Source organism: Oncorhynchus gorbuscha, linkage group LG09 (genome assembly GCF_021184085.1).
Source record: "Oncorhynchus gorbuscha isolate QuinsamMale2020 ecotype Even-year linkage group LG09, OgorEven_v1.0, whole genome shotgun sequence".
Lineage (NCBI taxonomy): Eukaryota > Metazoa > Chordata > Actinopteri > Salmoniformes > Salmonidae > Oncorhynchus > Oncorhynchus gorbuscha.
The window spans coordinates 25,515,077-25,529,979 of NC_060181.1; the positions used below are offsets into that span (position 1 = coordinate 25,515,077).

Below are 14,903 nucleotides of genomic sequence, written 5' to 3' on the forward strand. Positions count from 1 at the left end.
GATGATAACTAGTGTGATGGGTGCATAAAAGCTACTCACCAAATAAAAAGGCATGTCCCTACATTCTTGCGCATCACAATGTAAACATCAGGGTACAAACATTTGTTGTGGTTGTGTATGTGGCTTATAGCAGAGGGTTGCTATGGTTACCTTGAGCAGGAGCTGGTATTTGGTGATTCGCTGAACAGGCTTGATCAGGTAGGAGGAGATGGAGTTTGCTAATCGGTGCCGCTGCTGGATCTCCTGTACACGCCCACACAGAGAAACACAGTGATTTGATTGGATGCAAAGAGCTGTCCGTCACAGTGAGGGCCAATGGGAGGGTACTCACGTCAAAGTAGGGACCGGCGTGCTCTAGGATGAGCTGGGTGGAGTCTGGTTTGTTCTTACAGTAGTTCACATACATCTGGAACTTATCAGCCTGGACACACAGAAATACAACTTAAGAGTTTAAACAAATTTATTCCAAAGCCAAACGTTTCCTTGTTGACTTATCACAATTTAGAAATAGAGATCACACACACACACACACACACACACACACACACACACACACACACACACACACACACACACACACACACACACACACACACACACACACACACACACACACACACACACACACACACACACACACACACACACACACACACACACACACACACACACACCCAGGTGACGAAGCAGTGGCCCACATCTTCTGGTAGCTGTTCATATTTCTCCAGCTCTTTGAGGAAGATACTGATGATGGAGGAGAGGAGAGAGGGAAGAAGAGAGAGTGAGTGAGCAGACACCATAAAACTGTATAGTGTTTCTACATTAGAAATGAACCACAAGTTTCAACTGTTTGACTACCAAAAGCAATGGTTTAGTGCCCATCAGGACAGCTGCAATCATTTGCTGTCTGTCTGTCTGTAGGTACAGATGTAAACTACATACTTGTGATGGAACTCATAGAGGTCCACCATGTTCCCAAAGATGATGTGTTCCTTGTTGACGATGCCAGGAGGGATCTCCTCTACCCCACTGGTCATCTCCCACAGGTACGTCTGGAGGGAGGAGGATGGAGAGAGGGGGTTAGATCACACACACGGAGGGGGCAGATATATCACATCAAATCATACACAAAGTCACAGCCGCTGCATATAATGGAATTCAACACGACACCCTACATTTCAGAAGATCATGTGTTTTGTTCAGATTTCACACGGTGGCGCCAAACATTGGCAGTAGAATCGCACTATAAGTTAGGGGCACACGTGTCAAACCCATTCCACGGCGGCCGAGTGTCCGCGGGTTTTCGCTCCTCCCTTGTACTTTATGGATGTATTAAGGTCAATAATTAGTAAGGAGCTCCCCTCACCTGGTTGTCTAGGTCTTAATTGAAAGGAAAAAACTAAAACCAAAAACACTCGGCCCTCCATGGGATGAGTCTGCCACCCCTTGGTCAGGGGGTAGAGAAAGAGAGACTAAACTTACATCCGTACACTCCCTTAGGTCTCTGACATAGGTCTTCTCTGTCTGAATCAGTTCAGCCATGATAAACCTGCCCACACAAACACACACATGGTTAGCCTCTTCTGCTGATCTACAGCATTATCAACAGAACCCTTTTAGTCTGTCTGCCCTGTTCATTTAGACCTGTAGGAGTTACTGTCTCATCAAAACATTATTATAACCTGGCCAGAACGCATTATGATGGGGATGCATTTCAAAATGCATTGTCGTGTCTGTGGCTGTATAGAGCAGTGTGTGTGTGTGTGTGTGTGTGTGTGTGTGTGTGTGTGTGTGTGTGTGTGTGTGTGTGTGTGTGTGTGTGTGTGTGTGTGTGTGTGTGTGTGTGTGTGTGTGTGTGTTTTTAGATAGGAGGTGTTGAGTGGGGACAAGAGGCCAAGGCAGGATCAACTGGTTGATTGCCTTTGGAATTGGTTCATTATGACTGTGACCGATCTAATGCGGTTTCAGGAAGTGATGACTCACTCCTTCCTACGAGCGGACTTGCGTTTCTCCTCGTTGAGATCGTGAGCCGCATCTCTCAGCTTGACCTCTGACCCTTGAGGTGTGGCCGGGATCATGTCCAACTGAAGATCCTTACTCTGAGAGAGGGACGGAGAGGGAGAGATGGAGGGAGGGAGACATGATTTCCCCAAAAATACAGTAGGTCTGTACCAAAAAGTACTTTTAAAGAGCGTCACGTCTTTTATTTACACAGGGAATGGATCATCATACACACATGTTCAGTAAAAGCCTTCTTCAGTGTGCAGAGAGGATTTTTCCATTAATATTTCCAGCAACCATTACATGGAAACCCCCTTCCTCCACCCCCACACCCCCCCACCCTGTCGATGAGATGCCCAGTGCCCCCCCACCACCACCACACACCCTCCAGACTTACAGCCTTGGAGTTAGAGTCAGATGAGATGCCCAGTGCCTCCACCACCACCACACACCCTCCAGACTTACAGCCTTGGAGTTAGAGTCAGATGAGATGCCCAGTGCCTCCACCACCACCACACACCATCCAGACTTACAGCCTTGGAGTTAGAGTCAAATGAGATGCCCAGTGCCTCCACCACCACCACACACCCTCCAGACTTACAGCCTTGGAGTTAGAGTCAGATGAGATGCCCAGTGCCCCCCCACCACCACCACACACCCTCCAGACTTACAGCCTTGGAGTTAGAGTCAGATGAGATGCCCAGTGCCTCCCCACCCCCACCACACACCCTCCAGACTTACAGCCTTGGAGTTAGAGTCAGATGAGATGCCCAGTGCCTCCCCACCCCCACCACACACCCTCCAGACTTACAGCCTTGGAGATAGAGTCAAATGAGATGCCCAGTGCCTCCACCACCACCACACACCCTCCAGACTTACAGCCTTGGAGTTAGAGTCAGATGAGATGCCCAGTGCCCCCCCACCACCACCACACACCCTCCAGACTTACAGCCTTGGAGTTAGAGTCAGATGAGATGCCCAGTGCCCCCCCCACCCCCACCACACACCCTCCAGACTTACAGCCTTGGAGTTAGAGTCAGATGAGATGCCCAGTGCCCCCCACCCCCGCCACACACCCTCCAGACTTACAGCCTTGGAGTTAGAGTCAGATGAGATGCCCAGTGCCTCCACCACCACCACCACACACCCTCCAGACTTACAGCCTTGGAGTTAGAGTCAGATGAGATGCCCAGTGCCTCCACCACCACCACCACACACCCTCCAGACTTACAGCCTTGGAGTTAGAGTCAGATGAGATGCCCAGTGCCCCCACCCCCACCACACACCCTCCAGACTTACAGCCTTGGAGTTAGAGTCAGATGAGATGCCCAGTGCCCCCCACCCCCACCACACACCCTCCAGACTTACAGCCTTGGAGTTAGAGTCAGATGAGATGCCCAGTGCCCCCCCACCCCCACCACACACCCTCCAGACTTACAGCCTTGGAGTTAGAGTCAGATGAGATGCCCAGTGCCTCCACCACCACCACACACCCTCCAGACTTACAGCCTTGGAGTTAGAGTCAGATGAGATGCCCAGTGCCTCCACCACCACCACCACACACCCTCCAGACTTACAGCCTTGGAGTTAGAGTCAGATGAGATGCCCAGTGCCTTCTCCAGACTGGTCCGGTACTTGTCCATACGCAGGGAGAAGTCTCTGTAGTGTTTGTCCACCACCGTCACCCACTTCTTTATCTCCACAGCGTGACTATGGCCCTTATCACAGAAACCATCTGCTAGCTGGATCAGCAGCTTCACACGCTCTTTTGTTTGCTGGGGGGAGGGGGTGAGAGTGAGAGAAGGAGAGGGTTCAATTTTAAACGTGTAATGCTAGGTTTCAAAAACATTATGGAGTAAAGATCTGTGTCTACATAGTTCCTCCTGTCCGTCCGTGTGTCTGTGTGTGTGTGTGTGTCTGTCTGTGTGTGTGTGTCTTTCTGTGTGTACGTCTGTGCATGCGTGTTCCTTCCTACCCTGGCTGTGATGTGGAAGTCTTCGTGCTCCTTCAGCAGCTCCTGTGTGTGGTGGATACTGGAGCCGGTGGAGGTGTGTGTTGACAGGTAGAACTCTCCCGTGTCGTGGATCCACTCTAGAGCCTGAGGATTACACACACAGAGATCATTCAGGTGGACATTGGAGTGGAGAGATAGACAGAGGTTACAGATGAGCTGACAGAAACAGAGAATGAAGGGACAGAGAGAACAGCCATTTTGACTAGGAAAGAAAACAAAAGACAAAAAGAGGTAGAGAGAGAGAGAGAGAGAGAGAGGTAGAGAGAGAGAGAGAGAGAGAGAGAGAGGCAGATTGAGAGAAAGGGATACAGAGAGAGAGAGAGACAGAGACAGAGACAGAGACAGAGACAGAGACAGACAGACAGACAGACAGACAGACAGACAGACAGACAGACAGACAGACAGACAGACAGACAGACAGACAGACAGACAGACAGACAGACAGACAGACAGACAGACAGACAGACAGACAGACAGACAGACAGACAGACAGACAGAAAGAGACAGACAGAGAGAGAGAGACAGACAGAGAGAAAGAGAGACAGAGAGAGAGAGAGGTAAATTGTGTGTGTACCTGTTTGGCACTGCGTTCAAACACCACGTATTGCTGACACTGGTCCAGCCGTCGTCTCCTCATGGTCCAGAAGTGGAGAACACGGTTCTCTCTCTGTAACAACTCATTCAGGATGTCTGACCGCAACACAGATATTACATTTGATTATACTGTATTTGATAAAGCATTCTTCTGGAATAATATGTATGTGTGTGTGTGATACTCACTCTTGACCTGTTGTTCCGGTGCTTTGACATGGCTGAGCATCCCAGGCATGTTAACACTGTTCCTGTGCATGTACTTCAGGAACACATCAGCATTACGTCTGGCCAGGGTACATGCCTAGAGAAGCACACACACAGTTAGGGACATGGGTAACAGCTATGAGTGTGTTGGTCTCTGTGTGTGTGTGTGTGTGTGTGTGTGTGTGTGTGTGTGTGTGTGTGTGTGTGTGTGTGTGTGTGTGTGTGTGTGTGTGTGTGTGTGTGTGTGTGTGTGTGTGTGTGTGTGTGTGTGTGTGTGTGTGTGTCTTTCTGTGTGTTTGCTGATCATGGGGGTGACGTGGTCTACCTTGAGGAAGGCCTCTTTCTGTTCCAGGTGTTTGCTGATCATGGGGGTGACGTGGTCTGACTCACAGTTAGGACCCAGTTTATCAGCCCCCCCACACCAGTCCTCTTCCCTCTTATACTCCTGCTCCAGGCTCTCCAACACACTGCACACCTGTTCCAGTCAGATATATACAGTACATAAACTACAGCTCCCATAATGCCACACCAGTCCTCTTCCCTCTTATACTCCTGCTCCAGGCTCTCCAACACACTGCACACCTGTTCCAGTCAGATATATACAGTACATAAACTACAGCTCCCATAATGCCACACCAGTCCTCTTCCCTCTTATGCTCCAGGTTCACCTACACACTACGCACCTGTTAGGATCAGCGATGGGTTTAAAACTTCAGTTCCCATAATGCACATTTCCAAACACCTACATACTTGTTGATCATGTAACAATAGTGGCACTTTCTAGCATGTCCATCTGGTAACTGCCTACCCCTTTAGTCCAGACTCAAAACGTTCCCCTGCCCCTGGCACAGTGAGGGCGCCCCCTACCTGTTCAGAGGTCTTGTAGAAGGCTACAGAGGCGTTGACCAGTTTCAGCCTGTCCTCCATCTTCAACATGAGCTGCTGCCAGTGGGACGCTACACTCTCAGCACAGTCTCTGATCAGGTCCATGTCATAGTGGTTGGCCTGGAGTAACACCTCAGCCTTCTGCTGCACCTGCAGAGCACTCTGGTGGGTTTTCTACGAGGAGGAGAGCAGAGAGACAAAGGGTTTATATTATACAATATCAGATGGGGAGAAAGAGAGAAAATAATGGAAAATAAAGATGGAAAGAGAGAGAAAGGGACAGAGAGAGAGAGAGAGAGAGAGAGAGAGACAGACAGAATAAATGATACATTTGTTTATCAATGTATAAGAATGAAAGTGTGTTATGTTGCGTCGCGGAGTGATGAGCTCACCTCGATGGCATGCTGGAACTGTTCGTGTTCTCTCTGTAGCTGTTCTGCTTCCTGTAGAGAACTGGCTGTGATCAGACCAGCATTCAGCATAGACTCCCCATTACGGATCCAGCCCAGGACCTGCACAGACCAGGAACCAGGATAGAAGTTATCAAGATAGCATTTTAGTACGGTTCCCACGGGTACTTACCTGGTATTTACTATAGTGGTGTTTCTACTGGTATATAATGAGAAATAATGTGGTATCAATTGATGGTTCTGGTATTCTAGCTGCACACACTGCTCCTGGTGTGTGTGTGCTCATGTGTACCTGTTTGACTTCGGCCTGTAGACGTCTCAGCTGTACACACTGCTCCTGGTGTGTGTGTGCTCATGTGTACCTGTTTGACTTCGGCCTGTAGACGTCTCAGCTGTACACACTGCTCCTGGTGTGTGTGTGTGCTCATGTGTACCTGTTTGACTTCGGCCTGTAGACGTCTCAGCTGCACACACTGCTCCTGGTGTGTGTGTGCTCATGTGTACCTGTTTGACTTCGGCCTGTAGACGTCTCAGCTGCACACACTGCTCCTGGTGTGTGTGTGTGCTCATGTGTACCTGTTTGACTTCGGCCTGTAGACGTCTCAGCTGTACACACTGCTCCTGGTGTGTGTGTGTGCTCATGTGTACCTGTTTGACTTCGGCCTGTAGACGTCTCAGCTGTACACACTGCTCCTGGTGTGTGTGTGTGCTCATGTGTACCTGTTTGACTTCGGCCTGTAGACGTCTCAGCTGTACACACTGCTCCTGGTGTGTGTGTGTGCTCATGTGTACCTGTTTGACTTCGGCCTGTAGACGTCTCAGCTGCACACACTGCTCCTGGTGTGTTTGTGCTCATGTGTACCTGTTTGACTTCGGCCTGTAGACGTCTCAGCTGCACACACTGCTCCTGGTGTGTGTGTGTGCTCATGTGTACCTGTTTGACTTCGGCCTGTAGACGTCTCAGCTGTACACACTGCTCCTGGTGTGTGTGTGTGCTCATGTGTACCTGTTTGACTTCGGCCTGTAGACGTCTCAGCTGTACACACTGCTCCTGGTGTGTGTGTGTGCTCATGTGTACCTGTTTGACTTCGGCCTGTAGACGTCTCAGCTGCACACACTGCTCCTGGTGTGTGTGTGTGCTCATGTGTACCTGTTTGACTTCGGCCTGTAGACGTCTCAGCTGCACACACTGCTCCTGGTGTGTGTGTGTGTGCTCATGTGTACCTGTTTGACTTCGGCCTGTAGGTGTCTCAGCTGTACACACTGCTCCAGGTGTCTCCTGTGTTGTTCGCCTGCTACGTCCAACTCCTGCTGCTTCTCATGGAGGAACTCCAGCAGGTCCTGAACACGAGTAGCCATGTCCACATCCCTGTCACACAGCAACTCTACACCTGGAGGGAGAGGACAGGGAGAGCCGGGAAGAGAGGGAGGATGGAGAGAGAGAGAGAGAGAGAGAGAGAGAGAGAGAGAGAAGAAAGAGAGAAAGGATGTCATTCAATGGAAGCTCCCTTCGGGTACATGTGTGTTGCTGCTACTCACCAGAGGCCTGTACTTCGTTGACGTACTGCAGCAGTTCCTGTCCCTGGTGGATGACATCAAAGGTCAGGTTGTTCATGGTCAGGGCCTTGTCAGCGTGGTGCTGGAGTCTCTGTTCTGCCAGGGTCAGGTCCTCTGTATCAAACTCACTCATCTGAACAGTCAACTCCTCGTTCCACGACTCCAGGTCTGAGATGATCTGGGGGGGAGAGAAGGGTGCTGAGATATATACAGTTCCTTCAGAAAGTATTTATACCCCTTGACTTATTGCACATTTTGTTGTTACAGCCTGAATTCAAAATGGAATTCATCTCCACACGAAGTGAAAACATGTTTTTAGAAATCCCTGAGTGGTATCCGTCCTCTCCGGCAACTGAGTTAGGAAGGACACCTGTATCTTTGTAGTGGCTGGGTGTATTGATACTCCATCCAAAGTGTAATTAATAACTTCACCAGGCTCAAAGGGATGTTCAATGTCTGCTTTTTTTTCACCCATCTACCAATAGGTGCCCTTCTTTGTGAGGCATTGGAAAACCTCCCTGGTCTTTGAGGTTGAATCTGTGTTTGAAATTCACTGCTCGACTGAGGGACCTTACAGATAATTGTATGTGTGGGGTACAGAGATGAGGTAGTCATTCAAAAATCATGTTAAACCCTATTATTACACACAGTCCATGCAACTTATTATGTGACTTGTTTAGTAAATGTTTACTCCTGAACATGAAGGTTTGCCATAACAAAAGGGTTGAATAATTATTGACGCAAGACCTTTCAGCGTTTACATTTGTAATCATTTCTAAATATTTCTGAAAACATCATTCCATTTTGACATTGGGGTATTTTAAATTCAGACTGTGGAATAAGTCAAGGGGTGTCGATACTTTCTGAAGGCACTGTAGATGCAGACATGTGTGGACACACACAAGGGAGGATTCACACACACGTGTCATCGGGTAATCTAAAAACAGAAGACTACGTTATCTCACTGAGCTAAAGTCTAGACAAGGGTAGTTCACCAGACCTCCTCTGCCACACACACCCTTTCCACCCCCACCATACACTCACATCGATGGCGTCCCTTTCAAAGATGCGTAGTTGTAGGAAGAGTTCTAGTTTGATCTTCCTCTCCTGAAACAGCTCCTCCATCTGAGCCTGGGCCTCGTCCAGCTGCAGTAACACACTCTCTATGTGGTTGATGGAGCTGTTGTGGGGAGTCTTGTTACTGGAGATAGCAGAGTCCCTACCATAGGAGAGAACACACACACACACACACACACACACACACACACACACACACACACACACACACACACACACACACACACACACACACACACACACACACACACACACACACACACACACACACACACACACACACACACACACACACACACACACACACACACACACACACACATATTGAAGAAAACGTACACACACAAACAATTGGACATGTGCATTTACCAGGGTTTGGAACCAGTTCAGGGAAGAGAACAGAAAAACGAGAACATAAGTGATCTATACTGTTCATAATTGTAAAAGCATGGGAACCGGTTAATAACGTTATTCCAGGATTTTTTTTCACAGTCCCACAAAAAAACACAAAGCACCTATGCAAATCCCTCACAAATCAAATCAAATTGTATTTGTCACATACACATGGTTAGCAGATGTTAATGCGAGTGTAGCAAAATGCGTGTGCTTCTAGTTCCGACAATGCAGTGATAACCAACAAGTAATCTAACTAACAATTCCAAAACTACTGTCTTATACACAGTGTAAGGGAATAAAGAATATGTACATAAGGATATATGAATGAGTGATGGTACAGAGCAGCATACAGTAGCTGGTATCGAGTACAGTATATACATATGAGATGAGTATGTAGACAAAGTAAACAAAGTGGCATAGTTAAAGTGGCTAGTGATACATGTATTACATAAGGATGCAGTCGATGATATAGAGTACAGTATATACATATGCATATGAGATGAATAATGTAGGGTAAGTAACATTATATAAGGTAGCATTGTTTAAAGTGGCTAGTGATATAAAACTTGCTACCCTCTCCACTACTGTTCTATCGATGTGGATAGGGGGGTGTTCCCTCTGCTGTTTCCTGAAGTCCACAATCATCTCCTTAGTTTTGTTGACGTTGAGTGTGAGGTTATTTTCCTGACACCACACTCCGAGGGCCCTCACCTCCTCCCTGTAGGCCGTCTCGTCATTGTTGGTAATCAAGCCTACCACTGTTGTGTCGTCCGCAAACTTGATGATTGAGTTGGAGGCGTGCGTGGCCACGCAGTCGTGGGTGAACAGGGAGTACAGGAGAGGGCTCAGAACGCACCCTTGTGGGGCCCCCGTGTTGAGGATCAGCGGGGAGGAGATGTTGTTGCCTACCCTCACTGTCACTTAGAAACGTTTTCCAGTGTCTGCCTGCCTGCCAGCTGAAAATCTTTGCCAGTTTGTGTGTGTAGGCTACCTGCCCCTCCCTCTGAAGCATGCATGTTCTACTGTAGCCCCTCCCCCTCCCTCCAAAGCATGCATATTCTACTGTAACCCCTCCCCCTGACACATGCATATTCTACTGTAGCCCCTCCCTCCAAAGCATGCATATTCTACAGTAGCCCCTCCCCCTTCCTCCAACGCATGCATATTCTATTGTAGCTACTGAAATTAAGGAGAGAGAATTTTAATTAGAGAACAATTGATAAACTTTCCATGCTAGTTAAGGATACTATAGTTATCACGTTTCACATTGGATTTATTAACTACAAAAAGGTAAGACAAACTCAGCAAAAAAAGAAACGTCCCTTTTTCAGGACCCTCTTTCAAAGATAATTCGTCTGGCTCTGGCTCTCGAAAACTCTTGGAGGCATTATATGTGTAATGTCATGGAACTGAGAGTCAAGTGCAAGCTCTGGTCCAAAGTTAGCTAACACATCAGAGTCTAAGCCCTGTGTAAGCCACATATACACACAGACACAGCATTGTAGCAGAGTTCTGGGGATTCTACATAATTAACCACACTTATGTAACCAGCATTATGTAACAATACCCAGAGGAGAGAATACACCAGACGGGGGGGGGGGGGGGGGGGGGGGGGGCTTTAGTGTGTGTTGAGGGCTAGGTCTCAGACTCACACACTTGATGTAAATAGAACCAGAATCATGGTCAGAGGTGTCAAATACATGAAACTCTCTAACTCTCAACCTACTGCTTCTCTCCATCTCTCCCCTTCTATTGCCTCTCTCTCTTTCTCTCTCATCTGGCAGTCCGCTATGTGAGGATGCTGTTGTTTTCTTTCATCTTCCTCTCCTCCTCCTCCTCCTCTTCTCTCTTCCATCCTACTCACCTTCTGCACAGTTTCTTCTAATTCATTGTGTGTGTGTTGAGTGTGTGAGTATGCGTGTATGTCTGTGTGCACACGGTGTGTGTGTTTGTGTGTGTTAGTGTGTGTTGAGTATGCGTGTACGTCTGTGTGCACACGGTGTGTGTGTGTGTGTTGAGTGTGTGAGTATGTGTGTACGTCTGTGTGCACACGGTGTGTGTGTGTGTGTGTGAGTGTGTGTGTGTAGTGTGTGTGTGTGTGTGAGTGTGTGAGTATGTGTGTACGTCTGTGTGCACACGGTGTGTGTGTGTGTGTGTGTGTGTGTGTGTGTGTGTGTGTGTGTGTGTGTGTGTGTGTGTGTTGAGTGTGTGAGTATGTGTGTACGTCTGTGTGCACACGGTGTGTGTGTGTTGAGTGTGTGTGTTGAGTGTGTGAGTATGTGTGTACGTCTGTGTGCACACGGTGTGTGTGTGTGTGTTGAGTGTGTGAGTATGTGTGTACGTCTGTGTGCACACGGTGTGTGTGTGTGTTGAGTGTGTGAGTATGTGTGTACGTCTGTGTGCACACGGTGTGTGTGTGTTGAGTGTGTGAGTATGTGTGTACGTCTGTGTGCACACGGTGTGTGTGTGTGTGTGTGTGAGTGTGTGAGTATGTGTGTACGTCTGTGTGCACACGGTGTGTGTGTGTGTGTTGTTGAGTGTGTGAGTGTGTGAGTATGTGTGTATGTGTGTACGTCTGTGTGCACACGGTGTGTGTGTGTGTTGAGTGTGTGAGTATGTGTGTACGTCTGTGTGCATACGGTGTGTGTGTGTGTTGAGTGTGTGAGTATGTGTGTACGTCTGTGTGCACACGGTGTGTGTGTGTGTGTGTGTTGAGTGTGTGAGTATGTGTGTACGTCTGTGTGCACACGGTGTGTGTGTGTGTTCTACCTGAGCTGCTGGATGAGGTCCTCTCCCTCCTTGATGACATTGACAGTGACCTGCAGGATGGTCAGCTGCTGCTGGCTGAAGCGTTTGATCAGATCCTGCACCGCCTCCACAGACTCAGCATACACATCATCTAACAGCTCCTTCTGCAGCTCCTCCAGCCACGTCCACAGCTAGGGACAGAGAGATGATTAACATGTCGCACACACACAGTCCCGTAAGATGTTGCACTACATCACAACGCACGCACCCCTCCATCTCCACCCACTGCCCCACCCCACCCCCACACTCTCCCTCCCTCCCACCCTGTACCTCTTTGACATGTGTGTGGAAGGCGACAGACATGTCCAGCAGGACTTTGCGTTGCTCCACCCTCCTGACAAAGTCCTGGATCCGGTCCTCCAGCTGGTGGGCTGCCTGGTAGATCTCCTCTGGGTCACACTCTCCTGTCTGGGCCAGCTGCTCTGCTGCCTCCAGCAGCTTGTCAGCGTTAGTATAGGTGTTCTGGAGGAGGGACAGAAGCAGCACACAGAGAAAAACAGAGGAGAGAGACAGAGAGGGGGAGTGACGGAGGAGAAGAAAAGAGGGAGGACAGTTAACAAGAGAAAGGGAGAAGGGGAGGAGGGAGAGACAGTAGTTAGTGCAAAGATGGAGAAAGAGAGAGTATGTGATGGAGAGAGGAAAGGGAAATGGGAAGATGAAGAGAGGAAAAGTAAAGAGAGAAAAGGTGAAAGCAGAGACATGAAGAGAGGCGTCCTACCTGGGCGACCTCCTCGAAGTCCTCGTGTCGTTTCTGTAGCGCTCTGGCTCGATGGAGGGACTTCCCAACGCCTGTGTGTTTACTGAGGAACGCCTCCCCGTGGTTCTCTATCCAGTCCAGAACCTGCACACACACAAGCATGCAGTTAGCTAAGTGGCATAGAAGTTCAGGCTGTGGGGCAGAGGGGAAAGGGGTTGTCGTGAGAGAGAAAACAGCATACTACTCCAGTCAGTAGGCAGAGGAAGGTAGATGACAGAGAGGATGAGGTCCCTCCCATCTGGTCATTTCTAGATAGGGGACAGCTTTTGTCAAATTGACGCATTTTAGCTAACCCTTGCGCTTTTCCTAGCCTCAACCTAACTCCCCTTACCTGCTCAATTAATTCCCCTAAACCTGCTATGAAAAGTCAAGTTTGACAAAAGCTGTATCCATTCTAAACAAAACCCTCATGTTCCTTCCGCCTTTCTTTCTCCCTCTTCACACCTTCCTTGTCCTGATCTCTCCCTCCTTCTCAGATCTCAGATCTTTCTCCCTCTTCACACCTTCCTTGTCCTGATCTCTCCCTCCTTCTCAGATCTTTCTCCATCCCACTCTCTCTCCCTCTACCACTTGGCAGAATACCCCTCACCAGGATACTGGCCAGCAGTATCGCAATGGCAACAGTTACCTTGGCTACAAGGGTGATGCCTATTAGTGTTTCCATACATTTCCAGTATGTGTATCATTTATGTGATCCCTGCGAGTATTGAACACACAACCTTGGCATGGCTAGAGCCTGGCTCTTCCCAACTGAGCCACACAGGGTCAGAACTAGTCCACACCTGCTGTACGTCTTGCTGGAACACACACAGCTGGAGCCTCTGGTGCAGGCGGACTTTGCGGTGTTGCCAGATATTCTCCAGTTGTCTCTGGTGGTGCAGCACCTCGTGTATCACATCCAGCACATGGTGCACCGCCTTGCTGTAGTTGGCCGAGGCCGTTAGCGAATCAGCCCCCCCCGGGGTCAGAGGGCGCTGGAGCTTATCCAATAGGGCCTTACCGTCCTGACTGACCTGGCGGAGGGGGAAGTAAAATGGCTTGAGCACATACAAACACACATGTACAAACGTGTTAGTATAGAACTAGCTAGTGATACCCCCCCCCCCCCCCCCAAACACACACCTACACCAGTGGAGGCTGGTGGGGAGAGATATAGGAGGACGGGCTGATTGTAATGGCTGGAATGGTATTCATGGAATGGAGTCAAATGTGGTTTTCATATGTTTGATGTGTTTGTTAACATTCCATTAACTCAATTCCAGCCTTTACAATGAGCCCCTCCTCCGAGCAGATTCCACTGACCCACACCTACACCAACACACATTATGTTACCTCTGGGTATGCAGCAGTGCTGTTTACCTCTGAGTAGGCAGCAGTGATGTGTTCGTAGAGGCCCTGGTGGTGGTGGATAGCATCCTCTAGGTCCTGGAGCTCCGAGGGTAGATCCACCTCTCCACACGCTTTACACCACGAGTCCACATTACCCATGTACTGTAGAGACAGGGACACAAACACATTACACACACGCTTTACACCCCGAGTCCACATTACCCATGTACTGTAGAGACAGGGACACAAACACATTACACACACACTTTACACCACGAGTCCACATTACCCATGTACTGTAGAGACAGGGACACACACACATTACACACACACTTTACACCACGAGTCCATGTTACTCATTTACTATAGAGAGGAACACACACACAGTGCAGTGTCTAGTAACTATGTATTGCTCATTTTGGAAATATTTTGAGAGTCAGTGCATTATTCTACCATGATAACCTGGATGTCACATGGCTGGGTTAGTTCTTTGTAAATGATTCCACCATGATAACCTGGATGTCACATGGCTGGGTTAGTTCTTTGTAAATGATTCCACCATGATAACCTGGATGTCACATGGCTGGGTTAGTTCTTTGTAAATGATTCCACCATGATAACCTGGATGTCACATGGCTGGGTTAGTTCTTTGTAAATGATTCCACCATGATAACCTGGATGTCACATGGCTAGGTTAGTTCTTTGTAAATTATTCCACCATGATAACCTGGATGTCACATGGCTAGGTTAGTTCTTTGTAAATTATTCTACCATGATAATCTGGATGGCACATGGCTAGGTTAGTTATTTGTAAATGATTCCACCATGATAACCTGGATGGCACATGGCTAGGTTAGTTCTTTGTAAATTA

General features: G+C 48.5%; 1 protein-coding gene across 6 annotated transcripts in view; it reads right to left on the reverse strand.

Annotated features, from left to right (window-relative positions):
• Positions 1–14,903, reverse strand: part of LOC124043320 (triple functional domain protein-like) — a 130,421-nt gene that overhangs the window by 43,659 nt on the left and 71,859 nt on the right. For all 6 annotated transcript variants that reach the window (XM_046361813.1, XM_046361815.1, XM_046361812.1 and 3 more), the window contains 21 exons: positions 14,063–14,194; positions 13,486–13,716; positions 12,665–12,787; positions 12,217–12,408; positions 11,908–12,077; positions 8,710–8,884; positions 7,648–7,843; positions 7,333–7,499; positions 6,091–6,210; positions 5,681–5,872; positions 5,139–5,288; positions 4,796–4,910; positions 4,590–4,705; positions 3,977–4,099; positions 3,579–3,776; positions 1,984–2,099; positions 1,483–1,549; positions 943–1,052; positions 675–744; positions 332–421; positions 151–243 (listed from right to left, as the gene is read on the reverse strand). In XM_046361813.1, the coding sequence (XP_046217769.1) occupies positions 151–243; positions 332–421; positions 675–744; positions 943–1,052; positions 1,483–1,549; positions 1,984–2,099; positions 3,579–3,776; positions 3,977–4,099; positions 4,590–4,705; positions 4,796–4,910; positions 5,139–5,288; positions 5,681–5,872; positions 6,091–6,210; positions 7,333–7,499; positions 7,648–7,843; positions 8,710–8,884; positions 11,908–12,077; positions 12,217–12,408; positions 12,665–12,787; positions 13,486–13,716; positions 14,063–14,194 (2,946 nt within the window). The remainder of the gene's footprint in view (positions 1–150; positions 244–331; positions 422–674; positions 745–942; positions 1,053–1,482; positions 1,550–1,983; positions 2,100–3,578; positions 3,777–3,976; positions 4,100–4,589; positions 4,706–4,795; positions 4,911–5,138; positions 5,289–5,680; positions 5,873–6,090; positions 6,211–7,332; positions 7,500–7,647; positions 7,844–8,709; positions 8,885–11,907; positions 12,078–12,216; positions 12,409–12,664; positions 12,788–13,485; positions 13,717–14,062; positions 14,195–14,903) is intronic.